The sequence below is a fragment of the Myotis myotis genome, unplaced genomic scaffold, assembly GCF_014108235.1.
Source record: "Myotis myotis isolate mMyoMyo1 unplaced genomic scaffold, mMyoMyo1.p scaffold_m19_p_3, whole genome shotgun sequence".
Classification (NCBI taxonomy): Eukaryota; Metazoa; Chordata; class Mammalia; order Chiroptera; family Vespertilionidae; genus Myotis; species Myotis myotis.
Genome location: NW_023416335.1, coordinates 26,903,996 through 26,923,080, shown reverse-complemented (window position 1 = coordinate 26,923,080; position 19,085 = coordinate 26,903,996). Strand labels below are relative to the sequence as shown.

The window sequence follows — 19,085 nt, the reverse complement described above, 5'->3', positions numbered from 1 at the left end:
ACGTTCCATTGTATGGATGTGCCACATTTTGTTTGCTTTGTTCATCTCTTGATGGCTATGTTTTTGAGCTAGATTAGAAATCTGTCTTTGAAAAATAGTGGTTCACACACATTCCAGATACATTCACGGTGATTCCCTTGGTATCCTAGTTTGGGTTTTCTTTGTTCATTTTTGTCCAAAAATTTATATTTATTGACATGAAAAAAACCACTTTAATATAAAGAACATAAAAATGCAAGCTTTCTTGCTCTTTAGAGAAATAACAGTGTGGTTTTTCAGGAGTGGGGAACTTTTATTTTTTGCCAAAGGCCATTTGGCTATTAATAACATCATTCTCGGGCCATACAAAATTATCAACCTAAAACTTAGCCTGTTATTATTTGGTCAAACATTTAATGAACTCACCCCTAATGCCTTGGCAGGGCCAGACCAAATGATTTTGCAGGCCTTATATGGCCCGTGGGCCGACGTTCCCCACCCCGGTAAGTGGACTGTTCCTTCTGGGGTGTGAAGAAGAGAGGCAATGCCCCTGCTCTGGGGGCCAGGGCTCTGTGGCTGGTACCTGCTCACCTGCGGGCCATCCTCTGTGTGCGGCTGACTCGCCAGCCCGCACTGGGACTGCGTGTCGACTTTGAGAACAAGCACATTACCATGCGGGGGAGAGAGTTTTAAAAGCGTTTGATGTTTTCCTTGTTGTTTTGCTTTCTGGGATAAAAAGCTGACCAATATTAAAATAAACACGGTGCACAATGGTCTTATAACAGGTTAAGCTTCTGAACTGTAAGAAGAGAGAAGGGACAGCCAGCAAAGAAAAGCTCCATATTGAATGGCTAGGGAACACACTCAAGGTCACAGGGTGTGAACTTGGGCAGGCAAACCACAGGGGCAGAGAGAAAGGTGGCCGTTGCCTCTGGCTTACAAAAGAAAAACAAGGAAATGAGACTTTTTAGCATTTGCTAACTGGTCTAACTTTTGTAAACCAGTGTCAAAATATGGGATGAAAGAAAAAGAAGTAAACAGGTAGAGTCAGGGGCCAGGAAGGGGAGAGCGGGCCCTGCCTAAAGCCAGGACCCACGTGTCCTGCACGTACGGCTGTGTGTGCCCTCTCCCCAACTTCAGTGCCCACCCCCCAGGCTATCCCTCCTGGCTCCACCTCCATCCAACCACCTGCCTGGCCTGCCCATCCCCTGTCCCCTCTGGGCTGGCCCAGCCTCAGGACCCTCCTGCTTAGGCAGGGCCCTGACATCCTGGCAAGCCTCGGGGAAGCTGGCCCTTCTTTCCCGTGGGACCATGGGGCCCAACCATGGATGAATGAGCTCCACCTGACTCCCATGCCAACACCTGCCAGGGACGGTCTGGGACGATGCCAGACTGTGACCGCCTCCTGCAAGAGCATGCCCTGGCCTGATGCCGCCCCATCACTGGCCTTGTTTCCGCCGGTCCCGGCGCCAGGCAGAGCGGGCCTTGTTAGCAGTGGCTCTAAGAACACTCCTTCAGTGTCGCCGTGGTCCTCTGACACGGGGAAGGGCTGCTCCTCCGTCCTCCAGCTTCGAGCTGTGAGCCCTGGGCGGGCGTAGGTTGGAAAAAGGCCCAGCTGGAGCCATGGATGAGCTCAGAAATGCCATTGGCCTGGCTCTGCCTCTCTTTAAACCCGACGCCGTCTCCCTTCCCACAGCATCAGCCTGTGTTGACGCCAACCTGGCTTGCTATGACCTGTTGATGTTTACATCCCAGGAAATATTGTTGCAGGACAGGGACCTGGCTCAGTGTTGGGGTCCCGCCCTAGCGAGCAGCTTCCACACCCCAGCAGACCCCCTGGTGCGGGGGCGGTTAGGGGAGGGCATTGGGCTTTCTCTGGTTGGTCCTGAGCTGGAAGCAGGAGCAGAGGTGGTGAACCGGCCATCACTGAAGCGTCCAGACCCTCAGGGCCAGTTGCCCCCGGTGGTTGTTTGGTTTCTGGGATTGCAGCAACAATCTGTGACAGCAGCCAACTTCCTGCAAGTGTGACTTCTGGAGTCAGGCTGGCTGCTGGGCTGGGCGCTGAGACAGAGGGCTGGTTGGTTTTCTGGGCTGGTTGCTGCAGGGTGTGGGTCAGAGTTATGTTTTTATAGGTTGGCCTGGCCGTTGTTCGTCCGTACACTCAGTCTCTCAGTGGCAATAATAAGTGTAACTTCTTTAAAAGACAGTTAAACACGATTAAGGAGGTTGTTTTGCTGCTGATTGGAAAGCCAGCCTACTGGCAGGAGGTTTTGGATGCTACTTGGGCGGTGGGATCGAGGGAATGCACCCAGGCACGGGACTGGCTGACATCAGCAGAGGAGGCCCAGCCTCCAGGGTGCTCAGCACTGAGCCCAGGACCCAGGGACAGCACCTCGAGGAGCAGGGTGGGGGGAATCTGGAAAGGGAGCTGTGCCCTGGTAGCATGCTCCTTCTCAGAGCTGGGCAGAGACGAAGCCAGAGGAGCCTGTAGCTCTGGACCTCACTGGAGAGGAGTGCTGACGCTTTCTCTCTGTCCCATGTTCATTCATTCATTTGGGCAAATGAGTGTGTGTCTGGGCCAGGTACAGCGGGAGACAGGCAGGGTGTAGCCCCAATGGGTTTGTGGTCAGGGTCAGCAGATGCAGCTCTAAGAGCAGACCTGGGGGTGGTGATGGCCCCTGGGAAGGTCAGGGTTTCTGCAGCAACACATCTGGTCTCGGCTACCAGAGATCTGATGGCACCAGCAGCCCTTCCTGACCCTCAGGAAGCAGAGGCAGCTTGGCGTGATGAGGGTCTTTGCCGGTGGACCCCAAGCCAGCGACAAAACCCAGGGCAAGGCCCTCTCTGGGGGGTGGATAATCATGTCTAAGGTCTGTCCAGCACTGGGATCACAAATTCCTAATTCCAAGAGAAAGGTGAGCCCCTGGTCTCTGTAACGGGGTGAGGACAGCCTGTTTTCCTGATCAGCCTCTCCTCCGCCCAGGAGGAGTGCAGTGGCTTTGAAGCCCGCGGAGCCCATCTCAGCTAACTCAAAACAACCTGGGTGCACCGCTCTCTACGCAGCCTCCAGCCTCGGCAGTGGTGGGATGGGGTTGGGGTGGGGATGGGGTGGGGATGGGGATGGGGATGGGGATGGGGATGGGGATGGGGATAGGGATGGGGTGGGGGTGGGGATGGGGTGGGGATAGGGATGGGGATGGGGATGGGGATGGGATGGGGGTGGGGATGGGGTGGGGATGGGGTGGGGATGGGGATGGGGATGGGGTGTGGGTGGGGATAGGGTACGGATTGGGGATGGGGTGGGGATGGGTGGGGAGCTCTCACAGAGAGACTCGGGAAGCACACAGGGCACAGCCATGGGTTCCAGTAACTATTTTGCGAGGTCCTCAGCCTATTGCACCCTCTCGAGTGATGGTTAAACGTCCAGACCCAGCAGGTATCAGCCACACGCTCGAGTGAAGATGAATGCCCAGCATTAAGGGGTTTGTCCCAAAGCAGGGCTGCCTTAAGACCGTCCTGTCAGCCTGGCTTTCAGGAGACCAGAAAGGCACACTTGAGCACTAGATTAGTTGAGAGTTAGATCCTTCAGCTCTGAGCTGTTCAAAAGGCTTGGGACACCTGGGCCAGGTGGGCCTCCCGCACACGCATCCTGGCAGGTGGCTGGGACACTGTAGCAGTGTCCAGGGGCCAGGGAGCGTGATGGGCTCCCCAGAAGTCACGGTAACCACATTCTAGCTGGTTAAAGTTGGCCTGCCCCCCCCAACACCCCCCCTCGCCCCCCCCCCCCCCCCCCCCAACACACACACACTCCCGCCTGGGGCACCCAGCATTCGCTTGCGTCACATGCGGAACTCACTTCCAACCACAAGAGGGCGCCATTGGTCAGAACACATTTTAACATTCTGCCGCCCAAGTTCCTCCTCAGCTTTTACCTGTTTCCGCGCTTGGCTGGTGCTTTGGTTTATTCCTATAACTAGGACACAGAATGTTGGAAACTGTGCATATGGCCAGGCTGGGAATACAGGCTGCTCCCAGGTGACGGCCCTCCTGGCTTCGTCTCCTGAAAGCCCTGCCTCCTGCGAAGGGGAGAGAACAGGCGTGGGAACTGACCGGGCAAGCACACAGGGCACAGCCGCGGGTTCCACCGACTGTTTTGCGAGGCCTTCAGCCTATTGCGCCCTCTCGAGTGATGGTTAAACGTCCAGACCCAGCAGGTATCGGCCACGTGCTCCCGAGAAGATGAATGCCCGGGCCCTGCTGTTCTGGGAAGGCATGTCCCCTCCCCCTCCCCCGCCCGGTTATCTCGGCCTGGAGAGGGCAGTGACCTCCCAGTCCCTTGGGATTTCTTCCCAATTGCCCCTTCTCCAAAAACATCACCGGGCCTGTCACCAATGGCAGCACCTCCCCGCTCCCACGGACCCCCTGACGGCTCACTCCCCGCCCTCCAGAATGACACGATGCCCCCAAACCTCTGCACTGCCCTCTGTTCATCCTCGGGGCCCCCACTTCACTCCACCTGAATATCTCCTTGTGGTGTTGGGGGTTGCCCCCTCCATCCTACCCTCCTTTCCAAGTTCGAGGGGTCTAGCAGCCACCCCCAGTGTCCCAGCCTCCCCTCGGGCTGCTCAGACACCGCACCTCCCCACGCAGGAAGTCCTCGGGGCTTGTCGTGGGACTCGCGATCCTGGTGGGGTCTTTGGACTGGCAGCATCAGCCACGTGGGGGGCTTGTTAGATATGCACGAAGAGGGCCCCACTTTGGCCTCCTGAGTCTGAATCAGCATTTTAACAGATTCTGGGAGTCATGGGTGCACGTTGTAGCTGGAGAAGCAGGCCCGTGTCATCATGCCCCCCCCACCCCCTCCACCCCTCGGCTCTCCCCACCACGGCCATCCTCTCTGCGAATGCCTTTCCTCCTCGGTCACCCTGGTTTCTCTTTGTGTCCCCCGCCCATCCCTGCTCTGTGATAAATTGGGTTTAAACCAGAGGAGGGGGAGGGAGCAAGTCCCACACGCTCCCAGCCGGCCTGGGGACCAAGACGCAGCTCAGCCAAGAACTAGACAGATGTGATGCCGGGTGACGGCAGACCTCGCTCCCCGGCGGGAACGGCCCAGCCCTTGCTTCTGGACTGTTCCCATGCAGCTCCCTGCTCCCGCCCAGCGAAGGGAGGTCGGACCCACAGCTGACGGGCCTGTGTGCCCCAGCCTCCGAGGGCCACCCGGACAGAGTTAGCAGGTGCATGGGCACCCAGGCCCATGAGCCCCAAGGTGTTAGAGGAGACACCAGTGAGTGGTGAACCCCAGAAACAGTTTACTCCAGCTCTGTGCCTCTTTTGATGATTTAGGTCAAAAGTGAGCTCATCGGCCTCACTGAGCTGCTGGGCAGCTGGCCAGGGCGGCCCTCTGATCCAAGTGTTTCAAGGTTGGAGGCCAACATCTGTGTGCTGCGGGCCACGTGTGCCCAGGGTCCTGAGACACTGCGTGTGGCTGCCAGATTCTGAACTCTTGCCCCCTGTTTGCTCCCTTGCCGCCACCTTCAGCCGTCAGCCCACGGCCCGGCACGCCAGGGTCCCCCTTGGAGGCAGCTTCTGCAAGCATGAAGCACCCCATCTCCTGGGCATATGAGGTCACACATTTGGGAGTGGAGAGGGGGTGTAGCAGGGCTCCCTGAGCTCCAGGTCCTTCACGCATGTGGGCAGATCCAGACCCTCCTTAGCCAGCTGGTGGGTGGAAGGATGGGACCCTGAGGGCTGCTGAGCCTCGGCTCCTGGGGGTGGGCATCTCACATGGCCTTGCTCTGCGGCTGCAGCCATGCGGGCACACGGGAGGCTTGGAGGGTCTACATCTTACATAAGATGCCTTATGTTTGATAAGTCTAGGCACCTCTGAGTCACTGCTCCCAAAATATGGTGAGAGGCGAGATGAGGGGGGCACGGAAGAGAGTTTTCCTGGCCCCGAGCTGGGTTCTGGTGTGTGGGCATCTTTGCTGTCTGCTTCTGAGGTCAGGCCCCTCATCATGTCCCCCAACACCTGGGAGTGGTGCAGGGACCCCTGGAGAGGAGGCCCCGCCTGGCCTGGCATTAGGGGGAAGCCCAGGGGTGGGAGGGGCGGGAGGAGTGTGCTTGGCCAGGGAGGCAGCATGCAGGCAGCTGAGAGCCCTGACTCCCAGCCAGACCATGGGGTTCACTCCGTCTGTGCTCACTGGCTGTGTGATTTTGGGCAACTTAACCCCTCTGTGTCTGTGTCTGCTCTCTCAGCTGCCTCATAGGGTTGTTATGAGGATTAGAGAAAGAATATCCTGACAAGCTTTGTAGTGCGGTGGCTGGCCAGTAGCAACCCCGAAGAACAAAAGGAGGGTCCGGGCACAGGACTAGGGTCTCTGTTCCATCTCAACGTCCTACCTTAGCAGCCCAGCCCAAGTCAGGCAAGTCGGCCGGCCATCTGTGTTGAGCCCTTGCTGTTGGGGTACAGTGGGGAGCAAGACCGCTGTGAATCTAGGTTCCTGGCACTGAGACTTGAGTGATACACAAACAAAACAACAAAAAAACCTTGCTTCCGTAAGAACTGAGCCAGCTCAGGAGTTCTGCGTGGAGCGCCCTGGACAGTGTGAAACACAATCACTGCCTTCTCGCCGTGCGCGCGCGTGAGCTCTGATAGCAGCAGCGGACAGGCTATTCTGAATGAAAGCGGGTGAGGACTTGCACACTCACCGAGGCCTCAGCTGTTGTTGACCCAGATTCCTAACCAGAGCCCTTCGTCCTCCAGTGGGGATAAGAGCACAGAATCCACAGCCCATGCCCACCCAGGTGTGCATTCTGTGTCACTGTCGCCGTCATTCCATCTGAGGGCCGGGAGGATTTGGGATAGGACAGCTCTGACTTTATTCCGTGGCGTTTATAGCAGGCTTTCGCACACTGCAGAACTTCTATTTGTTGCATGTCATTCTGACTTGCATTTCAACCCACAAGTGGCTCCCTTCGGTTCAAAGGCTTGGAAGTTAGCGCTTCCACTCGGCGCCCCGGCCTGCCCTCCTCTCGCTCCCGCGTGGATTGGCTGGCAGTGGCCGCTGCTGGCATTGCACCATTGGCTCAGCTGTGGGATGCACCGGTGGAGGAGGCCTCCTGGTTTCTACGCTGTGACTCAGGCTCCCGTGCTGGGCTAAGTCAGGACGGAGGTTGTCACTCCACAGCAGCTCAGTGTTATCTCTGCCACAGATGTTGCTGTTGCAAGGAGCCCTGTCTCCTCTCCCGTTTCCACCAGATGCTCCTGAGCCTTCGGATGCCTGGGGGCTTCTCTCCCGTGGTTGCAGCAGTGCCACCAAGAGCAATTCTCTAACGTGGGCGAGCACGAGGACCTCAGCTGCCAGGACTCGTGTAACATGTGGATATTACAACGTGTCCTGGAGGATTTAGCCAGCTGGTCAACCCAGCAAAGAAAATGACTCGGCGCTTACTGTGGAACAAAAACTGAATAAGCTCCAGGAAGGATAGGTTCTGCCTGGATCTTTGCCTTGCGAGATGGTTGTTGTGAGGTTGGGAAATAAAGGAAACACAGAAAATATTGGTGCGTCTTTAGATAAGAGCAAGTCCTGGAAATTGCCTGGACGAGGCTCATGGAAATGCTGCAGTCTGCTCAGACGCCTACTTGGCACGCGTTTTACCTTGCAGCGCGGACGTGGCATAAGGATCCTGGGAGGAATCGTTTTATCATTAGATTTTCTTGGAGATTACGCGAAAGCCCGTCTCCCTGCTGCACACGTTAATTGCAGATATTTCTCTCCCCCTCGTTTCAGCTTGCAAGATGCTGGCATCGGATTCATCCTGGTCATAGACCGAAGGCAGGACAAATGGACCTCCGTGAAGGCGTCAGTCCTGCGAATAGCAGTAAGTGTCGGCGCCCCGGCTCTGTGACGTCCCGCCTGCTCTTCTCCTGGGCTTGGGCACAGCAGCGTTTCTCTCCTGGTGACCCTTCTGCCTGGGTGGCATTGTGGGTTCTAGCTGTCACTGTGGTGCAGCACCGAGGCGTACAGCCAGCTCAAGCACCGCCCGGGTGGCCTGAGGCCTGGAGCCCCACCTCCTTGACTTCAACAGTTGCTAAGGCATGTGTGTGTGCGTGCATGTGTGTGCATGCACGCGTGTGTGTGTGTGTGTGTGTGTGTGTGTGTGTGTTCTCAAATGGGTTAACTCTTAGGGGGCCTGTTTTAATTAGAAAACAATTCCACCAGCTGGCTTATTTCTGACCATTGAGTATGTGAGCTGCCCAGGATTTACTGTGTATTCATTCTTTAATAGAGCACAAAGCCCTGAGTAACAGGGCACTGAGTGTGTCACAGAGTGTCTTCAGGCCAGAAGTTTTAACTGTATCGAACAGCTTCTTCTAAATGACCTCTCCTTTCCAGTGGACTGTGTATTCCATAGTTTTACGACTGACGCAGATGCCTGTGTCTTTCTTGGGAACCCCATCCTGCACTTGGTAACCCTCGCTGCCAAGGAATTTATCTTTACGTCCGTGGAGCTGTTTTGCAGCCTGTGTGCCGCCCTCCAGGGCAGAGCAGCTGGTCTGTGTCTGTGGCTGTGTTTAGCTTGCCGTGATTATTTAGGAGGGAAGAGTTAAGTCAGCAGGGAGCCCTGAATCCTATTTTTGCCAGTAGCTTCCACCCCCGCTCACGATCTCCACTGTGGAGCACTGCTCACCACACTGGGTTCCACCCACGCTCGCCTCCCAGCCGCCAAAGGAACGAAAAGCGATTGTTGGCAAGCAGGGTGACCCAGAGCGACTTGGCCGGGTCTCCCTGGGCGGTGATGGCTCCGCTGCTCCCAAGCGTTTCTTAAAAACCTAATGCCCGGCAGAGTGAAATTCTCCTCCCATCTTGTTCTGGGCCTTGCGTTCAGCCATCTTTGGTTCTTGGCCTCAGAGAGGCTGCTGTGGTGGGCTTCTGGGTAGAGTGGAAGAATCGACTCCTTCCTTACATTCTGCCTCATTATTTCATCTTAACGATGATTAAAGGCTCGGGGTCTGCTCTGGCTCCTACAGTTCACATCGTTTTGGGGCAAGCCTGCTCTTTACTACTGGATCCCACCTGTGTCTTTGGGATAAAGCGTCTTCCTGCACCGCCCCAGGTGTCCCCTGCCCAGGCCCCCCCTAGCACACACTTCCCATGACCTCATTTATCTGAAACAGATCAAAACACTTCAGAGCACTTCCAAAGACGTCAGTGTGTTATATCAGCGATTTCCAACCTTTCTCATCGCATGGAACACATGAACTACAGCACACCAAAAAATATATATTGTTTGCCGATCTGACAAAAAATAGTTATAATTTTGATTCATTCACACCTATGCCTATTGTTGTGTTGGCTATTGTCAGTTTTTTATTTGATAATCTAAGGGAAAAGAGGTCAGCCCCCCTGACTAAATAGATATCATATGTTTTAAAAATTCTTGCAGCACACCGGTTGAAAAAAAATCAGTGTGTTATATAATCAGATTTCCTTTATTTTAAAATCCTCATAAACTTAGAGTACTCTTTTTTTTTTTTTTTAAGGATATTTTTATTGAATTCAGAGAGTAAGAGAGAAGGAGAGATAGAAACATCAATAATGAGGGAGAATCATTGATCGGCTGCCTGCTGCATGCCCCACACTAGGGATTGAGCCCGAAACCCAAGCATGTGTCCCGACCAGGAATCGAACCGTGACCTCCTGGTTCATAAGTAGACGCTCAACTACTGAGCCACACTGGCCGGGCACAAAGTACTTTTGAAATGCCAACCTGGTCACGGGCGTGCCCTGTGGGTGCAAGCCTCTCGTCCTTGCTGGAAAGTGCTTCTCTGCGCCTCTGCACACGGGCATCTCCCTGGAACACCCTCACCCCGGAGCACCACGTGGCTTCTCATCCTTCCACACCCCTTCGCCTAGCCCCCAGCAGAGCAGCACTGCCCTGGGAGTCTCCTGACTTTTCTCTACTTGATGGAAGTTCACAGTCATTCTGTGTTTGCACATCACGGCTTCCTTGAGGTCAAGGCCAAGCCCTGTCCATCCTCAAGTGGCTGGGCACCCAGCCCAAGCCCTATGTGAGACAGGTTCGCCATAAATATCTCTCAAGTTAATCAGTTGTTCCTGGTTAGAAGCAAGGAGCTTCCTAAATGCAGGGTTGCTGTTAAAAACAAAACAGATAAATTGGGGGATGGGGTGAGTAATCCTTCAGATCACCCTACAATTCAGCAGTGTGGTCTGGGCCAGCTGCCGGAGCTGTCACAGCCAAGCTCATACCAAGTTTTATTCATCATCAAGCTTATAATCAGATTGATTGCTGAAACAAGCTGGCTCATCTTTAAAACTTTGTTTTGTGAAAAATCACAGCTGAAAATTTGGTGATTGAGATTTTAGGTTTGCACTGATTCTTACACAATAAAAATATACGTGTGGCTTTTTTTCTATCCTTTTTCCTGTAAGTCACAGAGTTCCCCAGTACTGGTTTGGAAATCCCAGAAATCAGCATTTTTCTAGCAGAATTGTCAAAGATTCTCTTTGCACTCTGATGCTTCTTGTTATAAAAAATTACTGATATCAATGCGAAAAATTCTATTAATGTATTGAACACATTTGTGAAAACCCTGTTCTGCGCCTGGAACGTGAAGGTGTTGGGGATATAAGGGGAGAATGAGCAAGAAATATACACCCAAGCAGGGTGCAGACAGCTGACAGACATTGTGGTCAGAGTTATGCCTAGAGCAGTGATGGCGAACCTATGACACACGTGTCAGAGGTGACACGCGAACTCATTTTCTTGGTTGATTTTTCTTTGTTAAATGGCATTTAAATATATAAAATAAATATCAAAAATATAAATCTTTGTTTTACTATGGTTGCAAAGATCAAAAAATTTCTATATGTGACACGGCACCAGAGTTAAGTTAGGGTTTTTCAAAATGCTGGCACGCCGAGCTCAAGAGGTTCGCCATCACTGGCCTAGAGACACCAGAAAAATATATAGGGGTGCCTGAGACAGCACAGGCCATAGGGGTGGGCAGGACGCTACGAGCCAAGCCCTGCTGCCTTCCTTGAGCATGCGTCCACCTCTGAGCCAGGGTATCGGTCTGATCTCTACCATGGCTCTGTGGTGGGACCAGGGGGTGGGAGACAGAACTGGCGCCAGAGCTGGTACGCATGCTGCCACCTTCAGCCAGCCTATCCTATTAACCAAGGGGGCTCTGGGAAAACAACCACCCAGCACCCGCTAGGCCAGCGCCCTCGGGAGGAATCGGCACATGGGCGGCTCCAGGGTACACAATTCCACCAGGGCACCTGGCCAGCTGCAGGTGCCACAGAAGCAAGTCGGTGGCAGCGGCTCTACTCATCTCCTAGTGTGTCTGGGCCCCCGGTTGAGGCTCAGCCCTTACATAACACCACGTAGGTCAGGGCTATTTTTTGCCACCATGTGTGCTGTCTCCTGAGCTGAGCTTTCCTTAATTTGGGGTGTTCATTTTCCTTTCTTGGATGCCTTCAGCTTGGCTTGGAAGAGAAGAATAAGGCACTGGAGGAGCCAACGTCTAATGTTCCTAAAATCAGACTTGCTGTGCCTCCATCCAAAACAGAGCCTTCATCGGCTCTCATGGGCATTGGGGGCCATGGGTGCTCTGACCTGGCACAGGCCATGATCTCTACCGGTGGACACAAGCAGAAACAAGACTCGAAGCTGAGAATTCAAGCATCACTCTTTGTTTATCTAGCAGTTGGTTCAAAGTTTGGACTGTCCTGGGATAAATGCCTCTCTGATAAATATACCAGGGTATGTCGTCTAGGATTCCACTTCAAGTTTTAACCCACTCCTACTACGTCTGTGTGTGAAGAGTGAGTGTGTGTGTGTGTGTGTGTGTGTGTGGTGTTAGCATGGTGGAGGGTTGTAATGGACTGTACATATTTAAGTTCAGAGCTAGCCTAATTCAGGCTCAGTCTATGTCCTAGAGCAGTGATGGCGAACCTATGACACCTCTGACACGCGAACTCATTTTTGGTTGATTTTTCTTTGTTAAATGGCATTTAAATATATAAAACAAATGTCAAAAATATAAGTCTTTGTTTTACTATGGTTGCAAATATCAAAAACATTCTATATGTGACACAGCACCAGAGTTAAGTTAGGGTTTTTCAAAATGCTGACACGCCGAGCTCAAAAGGTTAGCCATCACTGACCTAGAGCATGCCATTGAAGGAAATTGCAGTTCAGGTCGTTTCAGTCCGCGTGGGGAGAACTCGGGGTTTTGCCTATAAAGCCGATGCCGTCTGTGTGTGCACAAAGTGTCTGAGGGACCCAGGAATTTTAGGGCATTCAGTAAACACACCGTATGTGGCAAAATAATATTGTGTTAAACAATGTTACTGAATGCCTACTGCGTGCCAGTTCCCAGAGGTCTAAGCACAGGTGGTGATGCCAGGGGAGGGGAGGGTGTGGGCAGAGGCGCTGCTGGTCCCAGAAGAGCGGGCAGCCCAGGCATCCCGATGTTGAGAGTATTTGGTGGAACGACTGTCCTTCCTTCAGAGATTACCCCCCTTCCTACTCATTTTTCATTAAAATGTCTTTTCCTTAATGGTGTTTATGACCGTCTCAGCTGTACTCACCGGGGGCTAGTCTTAGATGCCCCATCGGGCAGGCTTGCACCTAGACCTCCCAGCAGCGGCCCCGGCGGCCGGAGGCCTCTGCTCACAGACAGCTTTTCTGATTCAGTCTCTGGGTTTTTCATCTCCTCACACTGAGATCCAAGCTTCCAGCTTCATATTTATCACACAAACTTGGGTTCCTTGTTTGGCTACTAGGAGACAAATGTCATTGGTCAGGCTTCAGCTGCTCCACTTGAATTAAACATCTCACGTCAGGCTGGATAACTGTGGCTTTGGGCACAAGTTAAGGCAGTGACTTGAACTTGGGGAGGATTTCAAACAGCGTTCCCCCAAGCACCAGGGTTCCGCAGAACTCCTTCATCTATTGGCTCCAGTTGCGTTGCCTCTTCGTTTAGTAAGAAGCTAAGAATATGAATTCAGAAGCCAGTTGAGTCCTCTTCATCTATCCCCAAATTGCACATGTAGAGTCATCACATCCTATGTGTTCCTAAGTCAGTCAAGGTCAGCCCCTGAAAACAAAGAATATTGCTTTCATATGACACAGGAACCTATTGTAATCATTTTCTGATTGCTTGATTCATGAGTGAGTTGCAACAAGATGTTATGTTATAGCCTTCATCCCAAATCCTCCATCCAGTTACCTTTATATTTTTAAAATAAAGTTTTATTTTCTCCCAGATGGCTTTTAGTACATATGGTTGGCTCCAACCCAGAGAAAATTTAATTTACCGTTGTTTGTATTCAAAATATTGTTTGTGTATGTCACTAAGCCTTCTCACTTGGCTAGGACCTTCCAACTACTCTCTTTAATATAAAGATTCAACAACTTAAAGAAATGGAAACACTAAAGCAAGAAAAGGGGGAGAATGAACCGGTTTTCACGTAGACAGTCACCTCCAGCCACAGGCTCAGCAAGGTCAGTGTCTCCTCCCAGGACGGGCGAGCGAGGCCCACTGCCGGTGGCGCCCTCGCCGCCTGAGCTGAGTGCATCTACGGGAAATCGCTGGGGGACCAGGGCACAGCTTTATCCGATGCGTTCAAACCTGTACTTACGGAGCACGTCGGCCCCGAGGTGTGAATTAGGGCGGCAAAAACAAGATTGAAATTTAGAAAAGCGTGACTCGCTGTCGCCTCTAGAAAGAGACTGTCGTCAGGATGTCTTCCTTAAAGAGTGGTGGCCAGTGTCACAAATGATGGTGACAGGTTTGCACGGTCCTCCTGTTGGTAAATGGCCCGGAATCTGCCCTCAGGCTGCCGACTCTCCACGTGGTTCTCTGAGTTGCCTTTTCCGCTCGAAGGAGTCGAACTCAGTGAGCATTGGCGGGGCCAGCAGGGGCAGCACAGTGGAGAGGTCACGGCTCGCTGGGGTGCTTATTCACAGGCCCCTCCTGAGCTGTGGGTCCCGCTGTGAACGTGGGTGGCTGTGCCAGGCACCTCCAGCGGCTGGGCAGATGGCACCTTGTGACAGCTCCCCTGCTGGCCCACAGGGCTGCAGACACATAGCGAGCACCTGCTAAGGTGCTGGCGACCGAGGACACATGGTCCCCGTCATCCGGGCTATGGCGGTGCTACACAGACTCGCTGGGGAACCTGTGGGGAGGGTGCGTCTCAGGGCTGCAGGCGGGAAGGGCATGTGCTCCACACCCAACCCAGAGGCCGCCATCACTGGAGTCTTAGCGCTGCCCTCAAGGTTCCCAGATGGCAGTGGAGGTGCCCAGCAGGCACTGAGGGCCTTCAGGTGGGAGCTCAAGGAGTAGCCGGGTTGCAGGCACAGTGTGGATGTCACCAGTAGGTGGGTGGCAGTGTTAACCCTGGAAGGCGTAACCCGGGAATATCCGTAGGTGCCGTGGGTTCTGGTGTGCCGATGGGCCGCCCCGCAGGTCCCTGGCTTAGGGTCTTCTGCCAGCCCTGCTTAGATGATCATGGATGTTAGAGGTGGGCCAGGATGACCTTTGAGCCAAGGTATCTGTTTCAGGCCTTGGGGCTGTGTCATTCTGTTCGTGTATTACAGTGATGGCGAGCCTATGACACGCGTGTCAGAGGTGACAGTGAACTCATTTTTTTGGTTGATTTTTCTTTGTTAAATGGCATTTAAATATATAAAACAAATATCGAAAATATAAGTCTTTGTTTTACTATGGTTGCAAATATCAGAAAAATTCTAAATGTGACACGGCACCAGAGTTAAGTTAGGGTTTTTCAAAATGCTGGCACGCCGAGCTCAAAAGGTTCGCCATCACTGGTGTATTGTATTTTAGGTGCCTATAGCCTGGTTATCCAGAAATCGAACTCACTTGCTTCAGAATTTCTTGCTTCAGTAATGGGGTCTCCCTGGATTTCAGCGTCTGGAAGTCATCTGGCGTCTAGAATAGCCTTTTACTATGTGTCTGTCATCGCCACGATTTTGAGCGCTTCGTGTGAGCATTGTGCTAAACTCTGCGTGTGCATTAAGTCACTTAACCCTCAGGAGTGCCGTGAGGAAGGCACTCTGGTACCTCTGCTTCAAAATGGGGAAACTGAGGCACGGGGCGGCTAAGTAACTTGCCCAAGGCCAGGTACCTGGTAAGCAAAGCTGGTAGCTGAACACATTCACATAATTGTATCTAAGAGTGTGGTGCGCACGCTTATTTTTATCTTTCCTTCAGCTTGTGTGTGTGTGTGTGTGTGTGTGTGTGTGTGTGCCCACACGCACGTATGGCTTCATTTCTGTTTGACAAGTATAGTTCCCTGGAGCTGTCAAAACAAAGTTCCTGGACTGGATGGTTTAAACAACAGAACTTTATTACCTCACAGTCTGGAGGCCGGAAGTTCAAGGTCAAGGCAGGGCTGGTTCCCTTTGTGGCCACAGGGAGAACGTATTCCACCCTCTCCCCCAGCTCCTGGGGTAACTGGTAATCTTTGGTGACCCCTGGCCTGTAGACCCATCACCCATCTCTGCCTTCATCTTCACGTAGCATTCTCCCGGTGGGTTTTGTGTCCAAATTTCTCATTTTCACAAGTCATTGGGTTGGGGGCCCATGCTAATAACTTATTTTAGCTTAACTGCCTCTGTAAAGACCCCATCGCCAAACATGATCACATTCTGAGGCACTGGGGGTTTGGTCTTCAACATCTGAACTTCAGAGGACACAATTCAGTCTGTAACAAGTGTAACAAGCTTTTGACTTTCTCGTTTGTAAGTAACATCAAGCAGTGTGACTTTTCCCCTTTTCTCTTAAGAGGTGGTGATGCCTCTGACGGAGTCCAGTGTCTGTAACCTTTGTTGTGTTGGAAACACCCGGACCAGGTCTTCCCCGTCCGGCCTGTGCAGTTAGCTGCAGGTGTGTGGGACCCCTACGTCAGCTACAGCGGTCCACCAGCGATCCACGCCCTCTGTTCCCTGCAGGCCTCCTTCCCGGCAAACCTCCAGCTCGTCCTTGTTCTGCGACCAACAGGATTTTTCCAAAGGACTCTCTCTGACCTCGCTTTCAAATTCAACAGAGATGACTTTAAGATGAAGGTTCCAGTAAGTACACCCGGCTTTAGCTCCGTAGGCAGAACTAAACGTAATTGCATTCTTGGCCCATCTATGATAATGGAAATTCTCAAGGTGCTAACCTCAGTGCTGTGAGCATAACTAAAGCCCCAAACGACTCAGGCGGAAATTGTACTTCCTCTTATGCAACCAGGAGCAGTATGATCCTTCATTCCCACCTGCCACCCTGCACCCCTGGGGTGACTGTGCAAAGCATGGCCTTGGATGGGCCACCTTCAAAGGACTGGCATTTCATCAGAGCCATGAGTCTAGAACGTTCTTATAGCAAGTCAAGCTGAAGAACAAGGGAGCCCAGGGGACAAGAGAGGGCCCAGGGAAGTGGGTGCAAGCATCCCTCATGCCTGCAGAGGGTGGGGGCTGTAGGCCTTGGCCCTGCAGGCCAATCCTTTCCTCATCTCCTCACTCCAGCTCACATCAGCCAAATTAGTGAGTTGGCAAAAATCAGATTTCACAAAGAGAAAAAGGAAGTCATCTCTGCTGAGAACTGTTTTCTACTTTAAGTGGACATTTTAGCTTACTTTACAAAATGAAGATCATGCACCCTAGCCGGTTTGGCTCAGTGGATAGAGCGTCCACCTGCAGACTGAAGGGTCCCGGGTTCGATTCCAGTCAAAGGCATGTACCTCAGTTGCAGGCTCATCACGTGAGGGAGGCGATCAATAGATGTGTTTCTCTCACATCAGTGTTTCTCTCTCTGTCTCTCCCCCTCCCTTCCTCTCTGTCTAAAATTCAATGGGAAAATTATCCTTGGGTGAAGATTAAAATTTAAAAAAAGGTCATGCTTCAATCAAAAGACCTCCACATTGGCACTGTCGACGTTTGGGCAGATTTTCTCTGTGGTGGGGCTGACCTATGCATGATTTTACCCCTACCCTCCGCCCACCAAATGCCAGCACCACCCTCCCTACCCCCCAAACATTGTGACAATCAAAAATGTCTCCAGACATTGTCAAGTGTCCCCTGAGGGACAGAATTGCGGGGGTGGGGGAACCGCTGCTTTAAACTAATACAGCATTTAATAATACATGAGGTGGTTTCAAATCACATTTGGGCTAAACCTCTCCAGAGGTTTAGTATCTGACAGCTTACAAAGCAAAGGCTATATTTTCATCCAGAACTCATGGGCAGAATGACCTCAGAAAGGACAAAAAAAAACACAATAAAACAAGTGTCCCGTGTGGAAGAGCTTGCTTGGTCACCACAACCGTGTGGTCCCCTGTCAAGGCCATCGTGTAGGTAAAGGGCACTGAACTGGGTCTGAACCTGCAGTGACCTCACAGTCTGTCAGCAGAAACGAAGACCAAATGGTTTTCTTTAGAGTCCGAGCTCTGTCCGATTACCATGCTGAGCTCACCTGGCCGGAGGAGCGTCCGTGCTTTCCATGTGCCTGATGTCCATGCCAAGCCCAGCTAGGTCAAGGGTTTGCCACCCTTCAGTGGCTGTCATCTGGTGGGATTAGTCATCCTGTACCCATTTCATGAATGGGGAAGCTGAGACATAGGGAAAATAAGCGACTTGCCTCCAGTTAACCAGCCGGTTAGTGGTAGAGCTGGGATTGAAAGCCAGGCCCAAAGCCAGTGACTTCGGCCAACAGGGCCACCAGCAAGAAAACGTTTCCTGCCCGTCTGCTGGGCGTTCTGTGTCTGGAGGCAGTTTCCTTTCTCCTCTAGGTCATAATGCTGAGCTCAGTACCAGAATTACACGGTTACATCGACAAGTCCCAGTTGACCGAGGACCTGGGCGGGACCCTGGATTACTGCCACACCAGGTGGCTGTGTCACCGCACGGTGAGTCTTTCCGGCACTCTCCCGTGGATGTGGGCTACGGGCTGTGGCTCGCAATAATCCCCGGTGAAACCCTTAGAATTGCTTTTGCATTTCGATGCTGCCTTTTCCAAAGACATGTTCCTGTGAAAACCCAAGTTTTCTCCCCAAGAATGAGGAGATGGTCTCAGTGGACCTTAGTCATCCAAAGAAATAACATGAGTAATAAGTTCGGGAGTGGCTTTCTCTGGGCTCAGAGACTGAAAAGAAAGAGAGAAAAGCCCCAGATTGTTGTCCATTGCGGCACTCACGCCTCTCTCAACAAGGAGAGAGAGACCCTGAGCCTAGAATGACTCTCGCTGATGAAAGCCTATGTAAGGAGTGTCTGGTATGTGTCTGAAGAGGCCGTGAGGCTAAGAACCAGCAGGAAGGTATTTACTCTACGCAGACCAGGCTTGCCGTGGCCCCGTCCCCGTGAAGATGTCCCGGCCGGTCCTCGGGGGCGCTTTGCAGGCAGCAGGAGGGTGCGGTGCGTGCAAAGCTTTGTGATGGTGTTCTCCCTCTTCCCAAGGCCATCGAAAGTTTCGCCCTCATGGTTAAGCAGACGGCCCAGATGCTGCAGTCCTTCGGGACCGAGCTGGCCGAAACGGAGCTGCCCAACGATGTCCAATCGACGAGCTCGGTGCTCTGTGCACACACGGAGAAGAAAGACAAAGCAAAGGTATGTGCGGTTTCTTTGGGGGTGGAGAGTGGGGGAGGGGTAATGGGGGCTCTCTGTCGGAGTGTGAGATGGTGGAGTAGAAGGAGCCGATGCCAGCATTAGGTAAGACAGAATCAAAGGGTTTTCTAAGATGCCTTTTGCTGCTCATGAGCCGGGTAACCTCTGTGATGAGAACTGAAATGCGCTCCTTTTTATTTATTGTTTTTTATATATATTTTATTGATTTTTTACAGAGAGGAAGGGAGAGAGATAGAGAGTTAGAAACATCGATGAGAGAGAAACATCGATCAGCTGCCTCCTGCACATTTCCTACTGAGGATGTGCCCGCAACCCAGGTACATGCCCTTGACCGGAATCGAACCTGGGACCTTTCAGTCCACAGGCCGACGCTCTATCCACTGATGTGCTCCTTTTTAAAAGCAGCATAAACCAGTGCTGTGGATGCAGGCACCTGGGGGTTGGCCTGT

General features: G+C 52.5%; 1 protein-coding gene across 13 annotated transcripts in view; it reads left to right on the top strand.

Annotated features, from left to right (window-relative positions):
- MCF2L (MCF.2 cell line derived transforming sequence like) overlaps positions 1-19,085 on the top strand; it is a 175,405-nt gene that overhangs the window by 128,738 nt on the left and 27,582 nt on the right. For 10 of the 13 annotated variants that reach the window (XR_004965891.1, XR_004965892.1, XR_004965893.1 and 7 more), the window contains 4 exons: positions 7,770-7,860; positions 15,985-16,104; positions 17,805-17,921; positions 18,469-18,618. Coding sequence is in view for 10 of the 13 variants with exons in the window: in XM_036298210.1 (XP_036154103.1) it covers positions 7,770-7,860; positions 15,985-16,104; positions 17,805-17,921; positions 18,469-18,618 (478 nt within the window). In the remaining 3 variants the exon portion in view is untranslated. Of the gene's footprint in view, positions 1-6,710; positions 7,374-7,769; positions 7,861-15,984; positions 16,105-17,804; positions 17,922-17,941; positions 18,329-18,468; positions 18,619-19,085 lie in introns of those variants that run through there. The other 3 variants (XM_036298213.1, XM_036298214.1, XM_036298212.1) reach the window with 3 other exon arrangements.